This window comes from Podarcis liolepis (genome assembly GCF_965112155.1).
Source record: "Podarcis liolepis genome assembly, chromosome: 7".
In the NCBI taxonomy this organism is placed as follows: domain Eukaryota; kingdom Metazoa; phylum Chordata; class Lepidosauria; order Squamata; family Lacertidae; genus Podarcis; species Podarcis liolepis.
In genome coordinates this window covers 63,391,253-63,411,288 of record NC_139561.1, presented here as the reverse complement: position 1 = coordinate 63,411,288, position 20,036 = coordinate 63,391,253, and the positions used below count along the sequence as shown (strand labels likewise).

Here is a 20,036-nt window from a genome sequence, read left to right as displayed (position 1 = left end):
TACGAGGTAGGAACCACTGGCAAATAGGAACCACTCAGGATAATTTAAAAGTTTCCCCCCCTCTTCTTACTGTCTTCTGGCAGTTAGTAAAGTTTAATTATTGCAGGGTAAATAATAATGAAGAGTTGTCTTTAATATGTAAGGCCTGCTTCCTTTTGTATTGTAACAATGTTGTTTTGCAATACGTTGATTTTAATTTGCTGCAAGCTGCCCACTTTAATGTGTAAGTATTAGAAGGGCAGATGGGTCAATATTGAAATAAATAACTGTTGAAAGGAAACAAATTAACTGTTGTAAGAAGCATTTACAAACTGTTTTCCCCGCCCCAGCATGGGGAATAGCTGACCATTGCCTCCTGCGGCTGTGCTCTGAGACACCTAGTGGTAGGAACATTTTTTGTCCTTGGCTTATGCAGCCTCACCTCTGAAAAGGACCGTCCATTTTGTTTAAGCGCGGCCATCACCATCAGACTCATTCTGCTGACTGCTAGGACCACTACAATGTCAAATTGGCAATCAAGCAGGGGGAAATGCCTCCTGCTTAAGGTCAAAATTCCCACTAGTACAGGGTCAGAACTCACAAACGTTTTGAGGATGCTTAGTAATTGGTAGCAACCAGTGTTTTTTTCTAGAAAAATAGGTTCTGGTACTCACCATGTAGTTGTTACAGTGAGTGCCACAATTTTTAACAACAACAAAAAAGAGGTGCTGGCACTGCGTACCATTGAGTACCACCTTTAAAAAAATCTCTGGTAGTGACCATGCTGGGGGTTTACTTTAGAGCAATGGGGCCTGGTAATTTCACAGCAGGCCTACAATACAAACTTTTGCATGGGTTTGTCAGTTTCTTTCCTTTCCAAAGGACTCTGTATATTATGATTTTGTGAAAGAGGCGAGCAACTGCAAATGAAATGGTTGACTTTATAAAATATGATAAATGCTAAAATTTGCTCTAGGTTGTTCTAGTCTTTTTTGCTATTAGCTCCCTTAATTTGAAGCATACAAATACTGTACATTTTTCACCCAAATACAGAAGGGTTGTTGTGTAAGTTTGTTTCAAGCAAAAATGAGTCTTGTTGCATCCTAAATTATGGCAGAATCTTTGAAGCACATGCAAGAGGTATTACCTTAAATTGTGCACACATAGATTGGCATGCGGTGGGGAACTGCAAGCAGGAACAACAGGGCAAGTGAAAAAGGACCATGGTAGCAGTTTGGTGCTGGGCCCACTTTAGCTATACTGTATAGCAGTTTTAAGATTACTGTCATGACCACGTTAACACAGCATTTATGGGAATATAATGGTAACAGTTGCACAGCTATTTATTATAAGATGCACGTAATAATGAAACTGGGTTAAACCCATAGCGAACCACGTGGCACCCATAGCCTCCGGCTAGTCTGCAGCAAGGCTCTCTGGTATGCGCACAATCTGAACCTCTCTATTAGTTACATGTATTAGTAAGCCACGCCTTCTGCTGACCAAACGACCCAATCAAAGCAGAGAGAAGTTAACGGACGTTGCCCGCCTTCTATCTACGAACTCAAATGCCTATTGTATAATTTCCCTGTCAATCTTTCTTGTATTGCGCCTCACTATTGGTTTAGTGAGTTGCATAGAGGGAGAAGCGGGTTTTCCCTCCGCCCTTTTTTCCTGAGAGGGAAACAACTTGACAAACTGATTGGTTAACGTCCCCATCAATCCGACCAGGGCGATTGTTTATTGGATTGGCCGTGGAGGGGAGAAAGAGAGGCGGAGTTTGCGCTTGTACTGCGAGGCTATATAAAGGTGGGACAAAGGCGGCGCGAGGCCGTTTTTACCTCAGCGCCTGCCGCCATTTTGATCTTGGTCGGACTCCGAGGAGGAGAAAAGAGTCGTGTCGCTGTACGGTACCACCCCAACCGCCACCATTTTTGCCATGTCGAGAGACCGTTTCCGTAGCCGTGGAGGCGGCTTCCATCGGCGCGGAGGCGGCGGAGGCCGAGGCGGCCTCCCGGGGAACCACGACTTCCGTTCGCCGCCGCCGGGCATGGCAGGCGGGATGGGCCAGTCCCGCGGGGGCCACCACCACATTGGCGGTGGTCTTGGAGGCCCCCCGAAGCCGGAGCCTGCCAAGCCACCCACCTCTGCCTCCACTCCGCCTTCTTCCGCGGCCTCCGTCTCCGTTTCCTCCAGCCCAGCAGCCGCGTCGCCTTCCGTGGGGCCCACCCAGAACCAGGTCGGCCAAGCGCCTCCGGTCTCTTCCTCCGCCCCCACTCCGAACTCGACCTCCGCTCCGGCTGCCTCCGCGGGGCTCCAGAGCGGCGGCCGAGGTGGGGATCAGCCGCCGTCTCAGCAGCCATCTGCGCCGCCCAGCCAAAGTCCGGTCCAGGGGGGACCTAAAAAGGGTCCCGGTCAGTCCTCCGGAGGCGGCGGAGGACAAAGTGGCTTAAAGGGCGGGCCGGGAGGCCCCCAACAAGGCGGAGGCCCCAAGGGCGGAGGGCCGGGACAGCACCGCGGCGGCGGCGAGAGGCGCGGAGGACAAGGCCAGCATCAACACCAGCACCAGCACCCTTCGCAGCAGCAGCACCAGCACTCGCAGCAGCAGCAACAGCAGGGTGCCGGCGGGGAGAAAATGTCCGATGCGGAGGTGGGTAGATTTGTGGGCCCTTAACAAGCCCTGTCATGACAGGCATTCAGGACAAGATGGCGGCTCATACGGCTCGCTATTCTCTCCTCGCCCTGTGCGGCGTTCCTCGGCGCCATTTTGATTGCTTGAGGTGCGCATGTGCAAGAGGTAGTAGCGTTCGGAGAGGCTCCGCGCGTTTGCTTCGGGGGAGTGGGCGTGGCCATGAGTCGCTGAAAGGGGTGGAGTCGTCAGTGGTGGGATTGAATAGGTAAAACTCCCTCAACTTAAATCTTGTATCTTGGTTTTTTAAAAAATATGTCCACCGTTATTCACATCTTGTCCCGAAGTTTACTCTGCCCCAAAATTCTTATTCCAGATTTTGCATTCTGTCGTAGCAACAGCAATGGGAAATCTTGCTCTTTAAAGGAGATGCTTTAAAGCTGTTAACAATGAAAATAAAGTGACTGGAAGTAGTTTACGGATCTTAAGATGGGGGTGAGAGAAGACAGGCATTTAGCGCTACAATATACTTAACAAATGAAATGATTTGTTTTTTGAGATAGGCGAATACCCATTGTGCTTACTGCAGTTTGACAGGGGAAACATTTTTGAGTGGAGTGGGAAATCATTAACGTACCAAAGGCTGTGTAGAAGTGTGATGGGTGTGTGAGTAAAGAGCAAAGGAGAGCTTGCATTATGGTTGCTGTTCTTGAGAAATGTAGGCAGTTTAGCCCTACAGTGGTCTGGAATGCTTTTTGTTGAGAGCGAGTTTTGCTCCAGATGAGGGGTTGGCTGTACTGAGGCTGCTGTAGAAAAGGCAGGAATTTGGCTTGTCATAGAAGTCTGTCTGTACTTGTGTGTAGATATTTATTCTAGCCATGTATTGGTGAACTCTGAAGAATGGTATTAACAGGATTGTTTCAGTAAGTGACATTTGAATGGGCTGGAGCTTAAGTGCCTGTTTCTGTTTTGGAGGCGCTGTATTCACAGACTTGGGGATAGGGTGGGTTTGAGCTACAGTGGCCGTAAAGGGATAAAGCTAGTTTCCAAAGCAGGATTATACCACAGAATGCAGCATGGTACGACTGTGAAATGTAAGCATTGACTGTAGCACGCTATGCCACTGATAATTTATGTTCAGTGATAATTCTAGTGAGTGTACAGATTGTATGTTTAGTAGGGATAGTGTTCAATAAGGAAATTAGTGCTCTTTTTGACAAATACTTTTTGTCATGATTCTAATTTGGAAAAGTTATTCGGTCTAGAGGAGCATATTTTGGTAAGAATTTGGTATGATGGGTGAAAAACTTTGAAGTACTTTGGAAATTACAATTGTCATAAAAAGACAGCATTGTGGCAGGCATCAATTAGAATATATTTCCTTTCCCAAAAAACGGACATACTGGAATAGGAGTTATTGAGTAACATAAACACTGATTGATTGTGAAGCCTAGTAGAATGGGAATGGAAAATGACTAACCAAGTGGCTATAAAGCTGCTTGGTAGGGTTTTTTTTCCGTCTAAGAGGAAAACTTTGTTTATTAAAAAATTGCAACCATTGGTTATGTAAACAAGGTGATAGCTTGGGGTGGGGTAGAAGAGTAGAACTGATTATTACAGATCGGTGTGCTAGTCTGGAATTTTGACATGCATGTAGCAAGGCACTGGAAGTGTGCACTTCTGTAAATGTACATAAGAAAGGGAAGGAGTTAAAAGTAACTTGATTGTCTTTTAGAGCAGACATGGGCAATCAGGAACACACATACCCTGATGTTACTGAACCCTGCACTTCCTATCAGCCCCACCTACTATGGCCAATATAGTCAGGGATGATTTTTTTATATGTAGTTATAGATATTTGCTATGTATGTTTTCTGATATTTTTGATGTACAACGCAACTAAAACATTTGTTGAAAAGTGGTTTCTTAAGCCTTAAATGTAAGCAATAGGAGGTTATAGTTTAGCAAAATCTGGAGGGTGATACAGATTAGCTGCCGTTATTCTTGGGAGTAGGTTCATATTTAGCTTAATATTTGCAGAGTTACCGTTATTCTGCATAGTTAGCAGTTCCTGTAAGCTTAGTAAATAAAGCATGTCATTAATTGTATTTTTAGGGCTTTAAAGCTAATTTGTCGCTTCTGAGACGGCCTGGAGAGAAGACCTACACACAGCGCTGTCGTCTCTTTGTTGGGAACTTGCCTGCTGATATAACGGAGGAGGAATTTAAGAGGTTATTTTCTAAATATGGTGAACCTGGTGAAGTCTTTATCAATAAAGGAAAAGGCTTTGGCTTTATTAAACTGGTGAGTGTTATTTCTATAAATTTTTCATATGTGTTATATGTAATATATTATTGCTTAACGTTCAGCATAGTTTGAAGGTTAAGAATTTAAAAGACGTAACATTTCTGTTGTTAATCTATTCACAGGAATCCCGAGCTCTGGCTGAAATTGCAAAGGCTGAACTTGATGATACTCCCATGAGAGGACGGCAGCTTCGTGTGCGTTTTGCCACCCATGCTGCTGCTCTTTCTGTGCGTAATCTCTCCCCATATGTATCCAATGAATTGCTGGAGGAAGCATTTTCTCAGTTTGGCCCAATCGAAAGAGCTATTGTGATTGTAGATGATCGTGGCAGATCAACAGGAAAGGGCATTGTTGAATTTGCATCTAAGCCAGCAGCTCGGAAAGCATTTGAACGTTGCTCTGAAGGTGTCTTTCTTTTGACAACGTGAGTAAATGTAATAATTGATTGGAATTTGTGTGGTTATGGTAGTTTTTAATCCATTACATGCAACTTGAAATTTCCAGCAACTATTTAAAGTGTCTTTTGCTCTTACTTTTAGTACTCCAAGACCTGTTATTGTGGAGCCCCTTGAACAGTTGGATGATGAAGATGGTCTTCCAGAAAAGCTGGCTCAGAAAAATCCAATGTATCAAAAGTAAGCACATTTACCATTGATTTTACCATAGATTTTTTAAAAATTCTGGTTATTTGGGCGTCTGTCAGTCACGCTTTCTCAGTGATGTGTGTTTTCTGAACCTAAAAAGCCTTGAGAAATTTCCCATTAAGCTAAATGGATAGAGATCTGATTTGACATATTCATTTGAGTGTTAATTTTACTTACTAAATGCACATCGTATTACATGATGTATCTGAAAAGTTGTCTTAGCCACCCGTCAAAGCCTCTTTCTTACCACCTAGCCAGTGCTGCAGGAGGAGCGAGCAGCAGCAGCAGCTGAAGGGGGAATGAAGACAATAAAAAGTTTGGGGGGGGGTTGTTTCTTCAAGTCCCTCCTGTGGGAAGCACAAGAAAGAAGCCTGCAGTTTACATACTTGCTTTGGCTGTCTGTGCAGATATATAGCCCATGCTGGTTAGCTGATGAGCAGGAGCCCTGGCTGGCGAAATACTTAAGCAGTGCAATTCAGAATTTTACCCTGTCTTGCCATACATCGGCTGAAGTCAGCAGTGTTTGTCCATGGGACATGGGTTTCCCACCCCTGCCTTCCATTAAGGTTAAGAGGGAACGGGCAATAAACCTGCTAGCACAACATAAATTCTACTGCTTTGGGATAGCAATTTGACATTTTACATTTGGCTAGTATTGCGTATACCTTGAATTTTAAATACATGATTTAATGCTGACAGGATTAGAGCCCAAATCAGAACCACTGAAAAATGAGAGAGGTATCAGTCAGTATGCTGAAGGGCACCCCAAGGTTTGCAGAAGTTTAAAAAATCAATTGCAAGCCCCAGCATCCTAATGAGAACAGAACTCAGTAACTACAGGATATTGGATTTATTAGAAAAGGAAACAGAAATTAGTGTGGCCTTGTTCGGAGACAAGGAAAACATCCAACATGTTACTTTAGATTTCACTTATCTATTTCAGTGGCTTATTAGACATGTTTTTGTCTTTAATTTTATTTTATGAAACAGCACCTTTATAAAAGTGAATAATTCTCTGCAGTACTTTTCCCATCCGATATTTATGTTCATTTGTCCTAATCAGAAGAGTAACTCCCTGCAGTTGCTTTAGCTGGTCCTTTTTTTCTATCATATATTAATGGTTCTCAGTAACTATAGTGATACCAATCTAAAAATTCCTTTATGTCCTAATTCTAAGTTTCCATATGGATTTTCACTAGTCCTGAATTTCTCATTTCTTCTTGCTGCTGACCATTTTGGCAAATCAGCTCTACTGTCATTATTAACTGGATTTTCAATTGGTATCTAGGGAGAGAGAGACTCCTCCACGGTTTGCACAGCCTGGAAGTTTTGAATATGAATACTCTCAGCGATGGAAGTCTTTGGATGAAATGGAGAAACAACAGAGAGATCAGGTGGAGAAAAACATGAAAGATGCCAAGGACAAACTGGAAAGTGAAATGGAAGATGCATACCATGAGCATCAGGCAAATCTTTTGCGCCAAGGTATTGTGCCAGTCATTTATTGATTTTCCACATCTCCTCCCTAGACTCAGAGTGCTTGCAAAACTTGCCTGAAGAGCATTATCAGCGGAACTGAGGCCTTCTGAAGCTATGTGAGCTTTTCTGGGAAGAAGCATCTTCCCCCCTTTGGTAAAAGGGTTCTGCAGAACCTTCTGGGTCCACTATTCCTACAGAGGCTAAATAAGCTCTGGTTCCTGCATTGCTGGGGTTGTGCTAGACTACTATTGGGGGATACCTTCCAACTCTATAGTGCTAGGATTCTGTGACCTACTATTGTATTCAAATATGTTATGCAGCGCAAAGTACATGATAACTTGCTGCAAGAGCTAACTGTAGAAATCTTTAAAGTACCTAAATCCCATTTACAAATGGAAGTGTAATGGTTGGAATGCTTCTTGGAGAGGCACTGCAAGATGTGAATGTTGTCCACTTCAGACCACTGGCTGGAAGTAGTTAGGTCAGTGCCAATGCAGTGTTTGCCCCATATAGGTATATATACCATCATAAATTTGAGGAGAACAATGTGAGTTTAAGCAGGGGAACTAGACAGCTGGTTGTATTATGTAGGGGATAAAAATTTTACTGCTAAAACTTACTTTAGCTTAAGTTCACACATGACTGCTTTTTAAAAAATTCTGATTCTGTCTTGGAATGAGCAAGATGCTTATTATGTATGGTGAATTGGTGATAATGTTAAATCAAATTTTCAGATCTCATGAGGCGACAAGAAGAACTGAGGCGTATGGAAGAACTTCACAATCAAGAGATGCAAAAACGCAAAGAAATCCAGCTGAGGTAAAACTACTTTTTTGTTTTATGTCTTGGAGTGCTGTTTATCATGTTTGTTTCTTTAATTGTGTTCAGAGTATCATTGACGTTGGCTCTTTCAACAAAGTGTGACAGTTTCATGATACTTAATAAGTACAGAGATGCAGAATTTAGTGATATTCTGGAATCTAATGGATAATCTGAATTTTCAGACAGGAAGAAGAGCGCCGTAGGCGGGAGGAAGAGATGATGATCCGCCAACGTGAGATGGAAGAACAAATGAGAAGACAGAGAGAAGAAAGTTATAGTAGAATGGGTTACATGGACCCTGTAAGTTAGGGCTATGAGAATCTCAGTAATTGATTGCCCAGGTGCTTGCACCTCATGTTTTGATCCCTAGGAGTTCAAAATACATTCTTGATTCTGTACTTGGAATTCTAAATTATTCCTCCAGTTTTGCTGTCTATTTCAGCAATCTTATGAGACATAGTGCTATCTTACTCTGATTTGTGTACCAAGAATGCAAAGCATGAAGTGTTTTACTCTTTCCTAAAACTCTGTATTTTGCTTTTTGTAGAGGGAGAGGGACATGAGAATGGGAGGTACCAGCACAATGAACATGGGAGGTAAATAATTTTTCAGTTAAACCTTTCACACAAGAATGATTGTAATCTATCTTGCATATAACCACCTGGATTTCTTTTATAGATCCTTATGGTACAGCTGCTCAGAAATTCCCACCTTTAGGAGGTGGTACTGGCCTTGGCTATGAAACCAGTCCTGGAGTTGGACAAGCATCTATGAGTGGCTCCATGATGGGAAGCGATATGGTAATGTATCCTGTGGCAGCTTGACTTCAATTCCAAACAAATTCCGTAGATGTGAAGCACCTCTTACCTGTTTTGATTCTAGGTGATCTGCATTTTGAGTTAGGCTTCCTTTTTCCAGAAGTGTGAATAGTGCAAAGCAAGGGGCTTGTTGGGCAATGAAAACTGAGCCATGTCTTTGCTTGGTATGGTGGGAGGTCTACTTGGACACTCCTGCTTCGGGTATTGCTCTTACAGTAGCTGGTTGGGTTTGGAGTTCTTTGGTTAAGCTTGGAAGGAATTCATCAAGTCATGTCTTTGGAAAAATTACAAGTTCTTGTTGTTAGCTTAATGAGCAGAAGTGGTCTGTCACTTTCTGAACTTGAGTTAACTGTGGGACATAAAAGTGATAGTGAAATACTTGTAAAATAGATGGAGGCACACTCTTCCAAGCCTAATTATAATCACTGCACCCTGTGAAACCCATACTTTTTACTACTTAATGCAGCTGATTAGTCACAGGTAGATAGTAGTGAGCAGTCAAATACAAACAGTATACCGTATTGTATTTGTTGGCTTCTGCCATAGCATGTGAACAAAGCAGTTCTTGCTCGGGGTAGGCAGGTTCTCATTGTACGGTACTTCTTGATTAAGTCGCTTGTTGATGCTTAAAGGACAATATATAATTCGGTCACGATGTTTAGATACTGCTTAAATTACCTTACTTAAGAGCCCTGTTGGATGAGATCAAAGGTTTGTGGCCAATCAGATGCATCTGGATGACCCCAAGGAAGGCATGAAGGCAGTAGCGTTCTTTGAATTTGCTGCTCCCTAGCTAACTGGCATGTAGATGCATAGTGCCTCTGAATTTGGAGGCTCTGTATAGCCATGGTGGACTAGTAGCTATATTGATAGACTTTTCCTCCATGCATTATGCCTGTACTAGTACAGTAGGCCTTGTAAAAATATGCAGTCACACTATATGTGTGGTATGGTCTCTGGGCCTGCTTTGAATAACGTAATGGCATGGCAGCAGTGCTCATAACTGGTAGAAAATATATTCTGTAATCCAAGTGTAGTCAGTGCTGGTGTGTACACATACACCTTAAGGGTATGCTATAATCCATGATGGCCAAGTGTGGGGACAAGATGAATGTGTGCATTACAGCTTTTTGCTCACTAAGATAAACTACTAGTACCTTGTGTGCCACTTTTTTTGTGGAAACAAAATCCCCCCCCCCCCAGGAAATCTAGTTCTTAAGATGGTGTCCTAGGAACTACGTGACCTTGCAGTTTAAAGGATTAGTTTTAGGCTTCTATTGAAATCGTATAAACAGTGCATATGAAATACTCAAAAGTCTTGGAACTGGTGGTATTGGAAGAATGCTTGAAGTTCCAGTGGGCAGTGCTTTGCATGTAGCAATGTGCTGCCTTACCTGCTAATAACCTTTAAAAGTAGACTTTCCTCAAAGGATACGCTCATTCTTGGCCTTAGGGTATTTTAAAATAACCATGAGGAAATTTTACCAAGGTTGCTTGTTTGCACACTAGGAATTCCAGACTCTTGGTGATTCCAAGATTGGATACCTATGCAAATCAGTGAAGGGCTCATGCATGTGATTTGTCATTAGTGATTTTTGTGGTTGGAGCGTTCTAGGTTTTTGGTTTGTGGGATTACTGGGGAGAAAACTGGGTGTGTATATGAGCCTTTCACAAAATAAATCTGCATGTGTATCTGGTTAAAGGCATTCATACAGTTAGTTTTCAAAGGAGCCATGCTGAATGAATTGGCTTCTAGAAAGCCTTTTTTGTATGAAAGTAGTTCTAGGTTTAATGTCACAGGACTAAACATGAAATATTTGATCCATTTCACTCTGCTTGGTGCCTAATAGCTCAATAAAAGAAAATACAGCAGATAATTGGAAAGTTAACTGCTCTGCTTTATCATTGTCTGAACTTTTGTGAATCCATGGGAAACCAATTGAAAGCGTTCAGTAACTGCAGAGTCATAGTGGACTTCTTGCTAAACCTCATGAGGTTAGGGACCTCCATGGGGCTGTTTACAGCAGTCAAACTACTTTAAAAGCAAAAGGCTGTGCAAACAGTTCATATTACTTTGTCTTGGTTAGGTAAATCTATCATTAGGCTCATGTTATTCCTTGTTCTTCATTGGTGTCTTAACAACTTTTGCTCTCAGATTTCTGCATTTTCAGTAAGCAGACTAGTCTTGAGTCATGACAAAAAGAATGGTCTCATACTCTTAAACTGGTGAGTAGTCATCTGCTTTACATAAGATGACTCCTTTTGGGAGCTGAACCTGGCCTATGGCTAGGCTTACTTGGGCCTTGTTGACTGACAACTTTGTGCTGCAGTACAGATGAGCAAAGTAATTGTGGCAGACTCCCAGAACGCTCTTTTCGAGACAATTCTTAGATCAAGCCTATACTAATGATTACATTTTTAGCACTTCAGGGAGATCTTTTTGCTGAAGCAGGCATTTGAGAATGGATCAAGTTGGGAACATACCTCAAGGCATGTATTAAATTAAACTAATTATTAAATTACCCTTTTTTCCTTTCTATGTTCCCGGTACCCTGTGGATCGGCTCAATGGTGATTGTATCGACGAACGTTGACTACGGAACCTTCTAAAATATATACTTAAAACACATGGACATCAACTACATATAATGAACTCTTTAATATGTTCTAATAGCGCCCAGAGCGATTTGGGCAGGGAGGTGCGGGGCCTGTAGGTGGCCAGGGCCCTAGAGGAATGGGGCCTGGAACTCCAGCAGCTTATGGGAGAGGGAGAGAAGAATATGAAGGCCCAAACAAAAAACCCCGATTTTAGATGTGACTTGTAGATTTTCATTCCAGTTTGTTTCGTTTGTCTTGTTTAGACACTACTTTTTTTTTAATTCTTGCATTTTAGTAAGAAAGCTATGTTTTTATGGATGTTAGAAACTTAATGACCTAGAATTTGTAAGTGGTCTGGGCAAGAAAATATAATTATGTAATGCAGTGTTCAAAACCTAGCTTTTTTGATGTATAACGTCCCTACCTTGATGGCAGTGTACGGTGTGCCATTTGAATTCCCAAGTGTAAACTTTTTTTACTGTGCTAAAATAAATAGATTAAATGTAGCAATGGTTTTTATATCGTAAACGTTATCCTTCTTGGATCAAAGTATACAGAGCAAAGATGCTGCACCTTCCATTGTGCATACATTGTTTGAAATCTAATTTGGTGTCTGGCACAACATGACCTGGGTGCCGCTTTGCCATAAAATGTCTTAATTGAGCTACTGACCTATCAATATGCAATGAGATCTAATTAGATGAGTATGAAATAACTTAAGAGGTGGACTCAACCTTGAAAATACACCTCTACGCTCGTTCTACCAAAGTTGCAATGCAGTTAGTGTTAAGGGGCTTAAAGGCTTTAATTGCCCTGCAGTTAAGGAAGCTCAGGCAATCTGATGCAGATACACAAAACTTAGACTTTAGTCTTTAGTAAGATGGTCGGAGAAGGGAAATGTGTTGGCAGACATTTGGTAGTATTTGCTGCTGAGCATCTTAAAAGCATCTCCCATTTCAGGTTTCATAACATGGCTTGTATTGAACTTCTATCTGAACTCCTTTTAAAGGATTGTTCAGTGAGACATGCCCCCAACATGTTCAGTGTTATAAGACCTGGCTGCCCTATTTTACTGTTAATGTTTAATCAGAATGCTTAGAAAACATTCAGGATGGGAGGGTACTTGTATTTTATAACTCTTCTCGTTTGTGAACTGGAGTACAGAAATGAAAGTATCCTTTGTCACTTTGGGGTTAATAATGCATAGTATCCTGCACTGTAGTAAATTGCCAGACAAACCTGATGCTTGAGGTTCTAAATATTAAAATTTGTGGAAGTTTTGAACCTCAGGCCACACAACACATTTGGTGTTAAATCTAGTAGGGTGGTTGAATCTTTCATCCTTAACTTATTAAAAGACATGAATGAATTCAAGGTGTCCTGGACTCCACACCCTGATGGCACCTAAAATGCTGGGAGCAGTGTTTCCCAGTTCAAAAAATACTGTGGTTGATGAAATGAAGATCAACCTGCTTGGTTGGACCATTCTCTGCATTTGATTCTGGATGTCTATTCAACAATTGACTATTACAGCTTTTAATCCTTCAAATGTGTTACTCTGTTTTGGCAATAATGGGCTATCTGTAATGTGTTTGCAACAGGAGCAGATAAACCTTGGTGCCATCAATTATTACATCTTGATCATACAAACTATTAGCACAAAGCTCTGTGCTATGCAACATTTTAAATGCAAGAATGCTGGGAAATGGTGGTTAAGGCTGCTGGGTGATTGTTTAGTGTTTCAGTTGGATTGAGCTACATTTCCACAACCTTTCAGGAAGTTAGATCCCAAACCAGCTGCTATAGGAACAGTAGGGAAATGTTTAACTTTCAGTTCTTGAGCTGGATACCTGTGTAGATAAACCCTTGTATACAGGTCAGTGAAACGTAAAAGTTCAGCTTCATTGTCATTTGATATTAGGGGCTCAGTCACCTGCAGGTCATTTTCTGAAAGGGTGTTCATGTGACACCCACTGGAAGAAACTCAGATTGACAGTGGTGGGGTCTCTGGACGTGGACACTAATTTTCAGTTTATTTTTCAGATTACATGCCATTTTTCCTTAGGATGCTGGCACATACCCTAAACCATGCTCTTTTCTAGTACTGTAATCTTGAAGAGTGAAGGAGGCTGATGGTCCCATTACCTTCCTAAGGTTCATTTCTTGTTTCATTCTGTCTAAATCTAGGCTGATGTTAAATCTGGACAGATATAGTGAGCTGCAGTTTATTCTTTTACCTTACCTGGCAAGTCTTGACAACTGCACATTTAAATACCTGTATAGTAGTTTGGCTTCAAAGCATATTAAGCAGGACCCCAAGTACCAGCAAATTAATTGATTCTGAGTTCTCATTGAATTGGGTGTTCTATTTAGTTTTTATCTTTTTAAAAATGTGTTTTAAACACTTCTTTGGGCTTACATGCAGGTCCTTTTTGAGCAGAAGAGTGACTATTACACTTCTGCATGCCCACTATGCTTTCAGTCAACAAAAGGGCCTCCGTACAAATTCCTCTATCTTCCCATGTTCTTATACCCCTAGCATGCTATAACCACATCCTTGCCAGTTATAATGAAAAACTGAATTTATGTTTCTGTGCGTATTTTGTGGTATCTCCTTTTTTTAAAACAACCTCTTGGCATCTCCTGGGCAACCACTTGTGGCAGCATGCTTTTTTCTGGAGTTTGAGACTGCAATATGACACTGTTTAAAAAGTAGTGGCCTGCTACATAACAGCACTTAGTCAGCATTTTCGCAGTGCATAACTGTGAGGAACGTAGTACCACAAGTGGACATTAGGACCTGGAAGTAGTATTCCTGCTTGCTCCGAGATTCTCTTTGTCGCCTGCATACAGGTAGGTAAAAAGCACTATAATCTAACTTGGTGACTTTCTGTGTAATCTTGCTGTGGGGGTACTCTGGCATCACACTTCTGACCATGGGATTTCAGTGCAGCACTACTCATACTGTATGATGCTTAGATTTGAGGCCTAACCTGCAATCAGCATTAGGCAAGCTAACCGTGATGCTGAGATGTGTGCCTCAGACCCGTGATTCCTTCGTGCATTTGACTTTTTTCCATCTTTACTGTGTACCAAAAAGATTCTTAGAGATCAATGGGGATGGGAAAGGGAGTACAACTTGTAAATATCTACTCAAGGTCCTGTTTGTTGCTCATAGGAATAAGTACTCTTAATACATTTTACACTTTCATGGCAAAATCCACATTTCAGCCCTTTATTGGCTAGAAAGCTATATATTCATATGTAACTTGCCCTGGTTGCTGGTGGGGAGTGGTGTTTTGTAACTTTAGTGGTTAGTTATGTAATGTGTTTGGGTGGCTGTGGAATAATGGCTGTGGAATTTGTTCAAATGATACACTGAAAAATCGAGAACTCCCACTTCTCATGTTCCATATACATCTTACCAAAAAGGTGTAGCTTCTTCTGTTTCATTGATGGTGAAAATACATAATGGGGTTACATACCTAACATGTATTACCCTCCAGGTCTGTTGGCTTTGTTTGCTAGGTAGTTCAATATTCTGTGTCTTAAAAAAAGTGTTTCCATCTGATCTGGCACAAGAATTAGAAATATTTTACTTTGGGCTGAACTGTGCTTCTGTCAAACGTAGGTACTGTATTTCAAGGACTTTAATAATTGAGCAGGATTCATTAATGAATCTTGCATATAGCAGCAGCAGTCTCAGACTGGATAAACATGTCTTCTGTACTTTTAACAGTTTGCCACCGATAAGTGTGTGTGAAATACTGGTATGAGCAGCATATGCATTGTGCAACTAATTCCGCCCAAGCTTAAGCTAGATCTCCAAAGTCTAGTGATAATAGTTCTACTAGGAATGCAATAAAACAACTGCAATAGTTGGATTGCAAATATGTACCAGCCACAGTACTCTGTTTTGACCAGTATGCCCAGGGTTTACTTGGTGTGGGATGATAACCAGTAAGTGTGGATCTCTGCATAATTGGGTTTAATAGATATTTCTCACTTAGACCAGATGAATTGGAATAAGGCTGTGGGGTACATACTTATATGCAGTGACAAACAGAAATACAGTACATATCCTAGGCAGTAACTCGTCTGCTGAAAATACCACTTTGTCAGAGTGGCTTGATAAATAACAAAGTGCTTGCATTGTATTCCATTTTTAAACTCTTCATTCTGGTCTTTGAATACTTTTGATTTCTTACAAAAACTGACTTAAGAGCTCAGAAGTGTGGTGCCAGAATACATTATGCGTAATCTGCTAGGCGGTTCCGATTACTGGTGCTGTCAGGAGAGAAGCACTTCATAACCTTGTGGGGGAGGGAGGCTTTACTATACTGAGTGTGCAAAGCTTTTATTGGCTGCAGTCCCCCCCTGATAGCTCAACAGATGTTTGAGGATAGTTCGGCATTCAAACAATATCTGCTAATGATCTCCAGCTAATCAGGAAGGCCTATAGTCACTCATTCTAAATGGAGCCCAATATGAAGAGATTGTGCTTTTTTAGGTTTGTTTGGACCATTGGTTGTTTTCCACCATCACAGCTAGCAAGGTTGGAATCAACAGGTCAGTTGCAGATCTGCCTTTATGCCACTCACTGGGGTTAAGCAAATGCTGTGAGGGTGGTGGGATTGGGAGGGGGAGGAGAAAAGGGAGACCTTTCCCACTCTGGATTGTTGCATTAGCATGTGCCTATGAAAACCCATGGTGGTGTATATAAATTCCCCTCAGACAAAACTTGCATTTAATCCCTGTACAATGTGAGATGTGGGAACGGATGACGGAAATAGCTAGTGATTGAAAAGAACATAAATTTGTGTTGCTCTATCCTAAAATGTGTGTTCCTTCCATTTTGCAAAAGTACTAAGCTAAGATGTGGACTTGAGGAAACTGGCACATTGGCTGACTGGCAGTGTCTCTTACCTCTTAAAGGGCTGTTTTAAGAGTTAGTTACAGGTGGAAAGGTTGTCTTTTCACTTACTATATGCCCTTAATGAGACTGAAAAGGGACTTGGGGGGAATAGAGGGACAATTGCAGAAAAAAAGTTAGAAAGATTGATAAACAAATTCCAATTTCTGTTGTGAGATTTCAAGAGACATTTAGACTGGCCTTCCTTTAGTTCAAAGGACTATTTGCTTCGGGGTTGGGGGTGTATGGCAACAATTCAGAAAAGCAACCACATAGTTGAATGCAATGGCTTTGCATCTGCACGTAAGGGGTAACGTACCTCTGGCTGCATATCCTTATGCTTAGGTTGGCAGTTGGGATTTAATTTATTCAGACTAGTTGTGTTTGTTCACTATAATGTGTTTCAGTATTTGAAATAAAGCATTCAGCTTCTACTTGTGCCCCATGCTACTTCCCAACAACTGAATATTGATAGAATTTGTAATTTCCCCTCAATTTACTATTCCATACATTTTATGTTTAAACTTAAAACTTTGTTTTCAGAAACTCTGCAGTCTGTATTCCCTTAGTAACTTCCGTTCTTATCCTTATAGGTGAAGGCAATACCAGCTGGGTGAAACCAGAGTGCTTCTGCGTATGAGGTAAGACTCTCAAATGAATGCATTTTCCTGTGACCAGGTGCTAAACACTTGGGGATAGGGGCTGTTGATTGCTGAGATCAGACTTGAATGTTAACAATGATTAAGGGTTATTTGAGAGCATCTCCATCATCTGTCTACCCTTAAAATGGAGGGATCTGCCTATGCAGTCCTGCACCTTCTTTCACCTGCACCATGGGCTGCAGGATCCTGCCACTTAGCTGATTTCCACTGTGTGTTGTGGAGGTTTGACCTTTCCTTTTGGTATAAGCAAATGGATGGGGTTACAGAAAGAAAAGGTGTTTCTGCCTGCTTTTGCTTTGACTGCCCACTGCTGGTATGTAGCCCCCAACCATTTCCTCTGAGGAAAAATGCAACCCTTTATTTGAAGGGTGTCTACACAATATACCTTATGTAATCTTTATCCTTCCTGTTGCGCTATCTTGTTTCTTCCCTCTGACTTTGTCATTGGCTAGCAACACTAGAGGTAGCAGCCGAAGAGGTAGGAAGTATCTGTCTATTGTTTGGTGCAATTTATGTACTATGTACTTGGTGGTGTATGGTACAGAATACTAGCTCTGGGTTTTTTTCTTCACTTGATAAGGGCAAGCCTATTTTCTTAAACCGATCAACTATGGTTTCAAATTAACAAATGTACAGTGATGTCTGTGGTGTTTATTCAGAAGTAAGCCTTATTGTGCTAAGTGAGACTTTCAAACTTAAATAAATGATTTGCTATCTATCAGAAAATTTGTAGCATTAAATACGGAGTGGAAAAGTGGCTTTTACCTGTGCATTTGGAAATGGCACTTAGTTGGCATTTTATGTTTGTAAGTCCCCAAATCAAGACTAAAGTTGACCATGATTTTAGAATTATTATCATGAATTTGCTGCCAAGGAGTGTGGTGGAATCTCCTTCTTTGGAGGTCTTTAAGCAGAGGCTTGACAACCATATGTCAGGAGTGCTCTGATGGTGTTTCCTGCTTGGCAGGGGGTTGGACTCGATGGCCCTTGTGGTCTCTTCCAACTCTATGATTCTATGATCACTTAAGAAATATCCTGTAAGGGAGTCTCCTGTGTTATATTGGTTCAGGGAGGTAAGCAAGAAATTCTAATAGTTAGCTGTGGCAAAAAACCCCCCTAAACTATATACTAGCAAAGATCAGGAAATTCTCGCTTGATGCTAATAAAGTTACCTAAGGTTTGGCCATTCTTTAATGGTATATTTGTACAGTGGTGCCCCACAAGACGAATGCCTCGCAAGACGGAAAACCCGCTAGACGAAAGGGTTTTCTGTTTTTGAGCTGCTTCGCAAGACGAATTTCCCTATGGGCTTGCTTAGCAAGACGAAAACGTCTTGCGAGTGTTCCGATTTTTTTTTGCTCCCCCCCCCTTTTTCTAAGCCGCTAATAGCCTTTTAGCCGCTAAGCCTTTAATAGCCGCTAATAGCTCTAAGCCGCTAATAGGGTTGCTTCGCAAGACGAAAAAACTGCTAGACGAAGAGACTCATGGAACGGTTTATTTTCGTCTTGCGAGGCACCACTGTATAAGTGGTAGATCTTTATTCTGTTACTTCCTTTGATTACATTAATTGTCCAATATTGAATGTTAATACTACAATGAATTGATAACTAGAATTCATTGTATTCGAAGCATTTTCTTTCGAGTTAGAAGTGAAAAGAGCCGAGAGTCCCTTGCCTAAAGAAGTTTATCCGACTGTTAGCCAGTACCAAATCACCCTTAACGTACCTTCAGTGAAAAGCTTTGAAATAATGCCTATTTGGATTTTTTCTTGGTCATGTAGTAATTCAAACTTTACTTTTTTACAGTAAGCATTAGCCAGTAGGTCCCAGCACGATTGAATGAAGGAGAATGGAAAACCATAACTATACTATAGAGGTATGTAGTAGAAGAGCTGGTAATGTAGCTAAAAATGTATGTTTTAATATACTTGCTGTGTTAATTTGTATCTGATATGCCAGGTTCTGATTTAATATTAATACAGTAATAGCATCACTGATGTTTAGCTGTTAAAATTTTGCTCTTGTTTTAGCTGTTGAATGCATACTGTTTCCCTGGTGCTAAGATTCTAACTTTTATTCCGCAGGAGAAAGAAGCTGTTCCTGCATTTCGAAGGAAAGTGTACAGGGCTTCAGTTGCAGTCTCTTAAATTTTCAATAAATTATTCAAACTTTGAAGTGTGATTACTCTCCTTTATAAAAAGTTCATGCAGTGCTCTAATATAATTTGAACTCCTTGAAAATAACAGATCTGTTAAAAAATTGATTCTTACTCTTGTTTATCAAGGTTTAGAAGTACTAAACTTGAGTCATGTACTTTAAGTGAAAATCTGCTTCTAGAAGGCTGAGTAGGACATGCTTAGGATTGTACTAGTAGAGGAAGTCCCACTGAATTGATTTGCAGAATGCTACAGCATGGTTACCAACAAGAGTGTGATACCCCATCAACATACTACAACTGGATGCCTATTCGTTACTAGGCCAGGTTCAAAGTTTTACAATTGATATAAAGATTGGGAACAGTTTACTTAAGGGATTGTCTTGCCCCATACGTCACAAAGGAGCTACCTTTGGTGTTAATAAGACACCAGGGAGGCACACTGCTATATTGTGCTAGACACTTGCTGAAAACTATTTCAGCAAGTCTGCCTGCTTCAACAGTCATGCCGTGCACCCCCCCCCCAAAAAAAGATCCTTGGGAATTGTTAAGGGTGCTGAGAGGTGCTATTAGACCCCTTGCAGAGCTACAGCTCAGCACCCTTGACAAGTTTCTTTGGGGGAAATTAGGGCTCTTAAATGTGCTCCTAAATCCACACTGACTAGGGACTTATCACACCCATGTCATACATTTAAAAGCACTTGGATCCATATCCATGAAGGCGCAGAGCATTGTGGAAACTGAACTACTGTGAATCAGTTTGGATCCAGGTCTCTGGAACCTCTTGCACTTCTAAGTTACATATACTCTTTCAGGAAGAACTGATCGCCAGCTGTGTGCAAATGGGGTCTCCTGTGAGCCTAAATGCATCAAGATTGATGTTATGGAAGCAAAGCAATTAAAATAATTTCCCCATCGTTGTTGCATGGGAGGAGACCATTCCTGTGAGCTGTTACTGGCATGGGTTGACAGTAGTGCTTGCACCAAGAAACAAAATTTTGGTTTGAAATTTTGCCTGTACTCTTAACATTTA

The 20,036-nt window shown here is 41.3% G+C and overlaps 1 protein-coding gene and 1 long non-coding RNA gene across 5 annotated transcripts; one reads left to right on the top strand and one right to left on the bottom strand.

The window, feature by feature from the left end:
• The first annotated feature begins 1,605 nt into the window (after positions 1-1,605).
• SFPQ (splicing factor proline and glutamine rich) lies at positions 1,606-19,023 on the top strand. Of its 4 annotated transcripts, none has more exons than XM_083511608.1 (12): positions 1,606-2,629; positions 4,724-4,912; positions 5,038-5,339; positions 5,455-5,550; positions 6,848-7,044; positions 7,773-7,857; positions 8,043-8,160; positions 8,408-8,456; positions 8,539-8,660; positions 16,781-16,828; positions 18,655-18,724; positions 18,933-19,023. In XM_083511608.1, exons 1-10 carry the CDS (start codon positions 1,919-1,921, stop codon positions 16,802-16,804), a joined length of 1,893 nt encoding a protein of 630 aa, XP_083367734.1. In that variant the 5' UTR covers positions 1,606-1,918; the 3' UTR covers positions 16,805-16,828; positions 18,655-18,724; positions 18,933-19,023. The 4 variants fall into 4 exon arrangements, with proteins under 4 accessions (XP_083367734.1, XP_083367735.1, XP_083367732.1 ...); XM_083511609.1 differs by having other exon boundaries at positions 18,655-18,728; XM_083511606.1 differs by having other exon boundaries at positions 11,352-16,828.
• Positions 14,637-18,063, bottom strand: LOC310710700. The gene is made up of 2 exons (XR_014528192.1): positions 17,873-18,063; positions 14,637-17,715 (listed from the first exon to the last, which is right to left on the bottom strand). It is a non-coding gene; the product is annotated as an uncharacterized lncRNA (long non-coding RNA).
• Positions 19,024-20,036: the final 1,013 nt, after the last annotated feature.

What these genes read in the sequence shown, in the direction of transcription:
- SFPQ (XM_083511606.1), top strand. Translation starts at nt 1,919, where the DNA reads ATGTCGAGAGACCGTTTCCGTAGCCGTGGAGGCGGCTTCCATCGGCGC. An exon ending in CGCAAAGAAATCCAGCTGAG is followed by an intron (nt 7,858 to 8,042) that starts GTAAAACTACTT and finishes CTGAATTTTCAG; the next exon opens with ACAGGAAGAAGAGCGCCGTA. An exon ending in GAATGGGTTACATGGACCCT is followed by an intron (nt 8,161 to 8,407) that starts GTAAGTTAGGGC and finishes TGCTTTTTGTAG; the next exon opens with AGGGAGAGGGACATGAGAAT.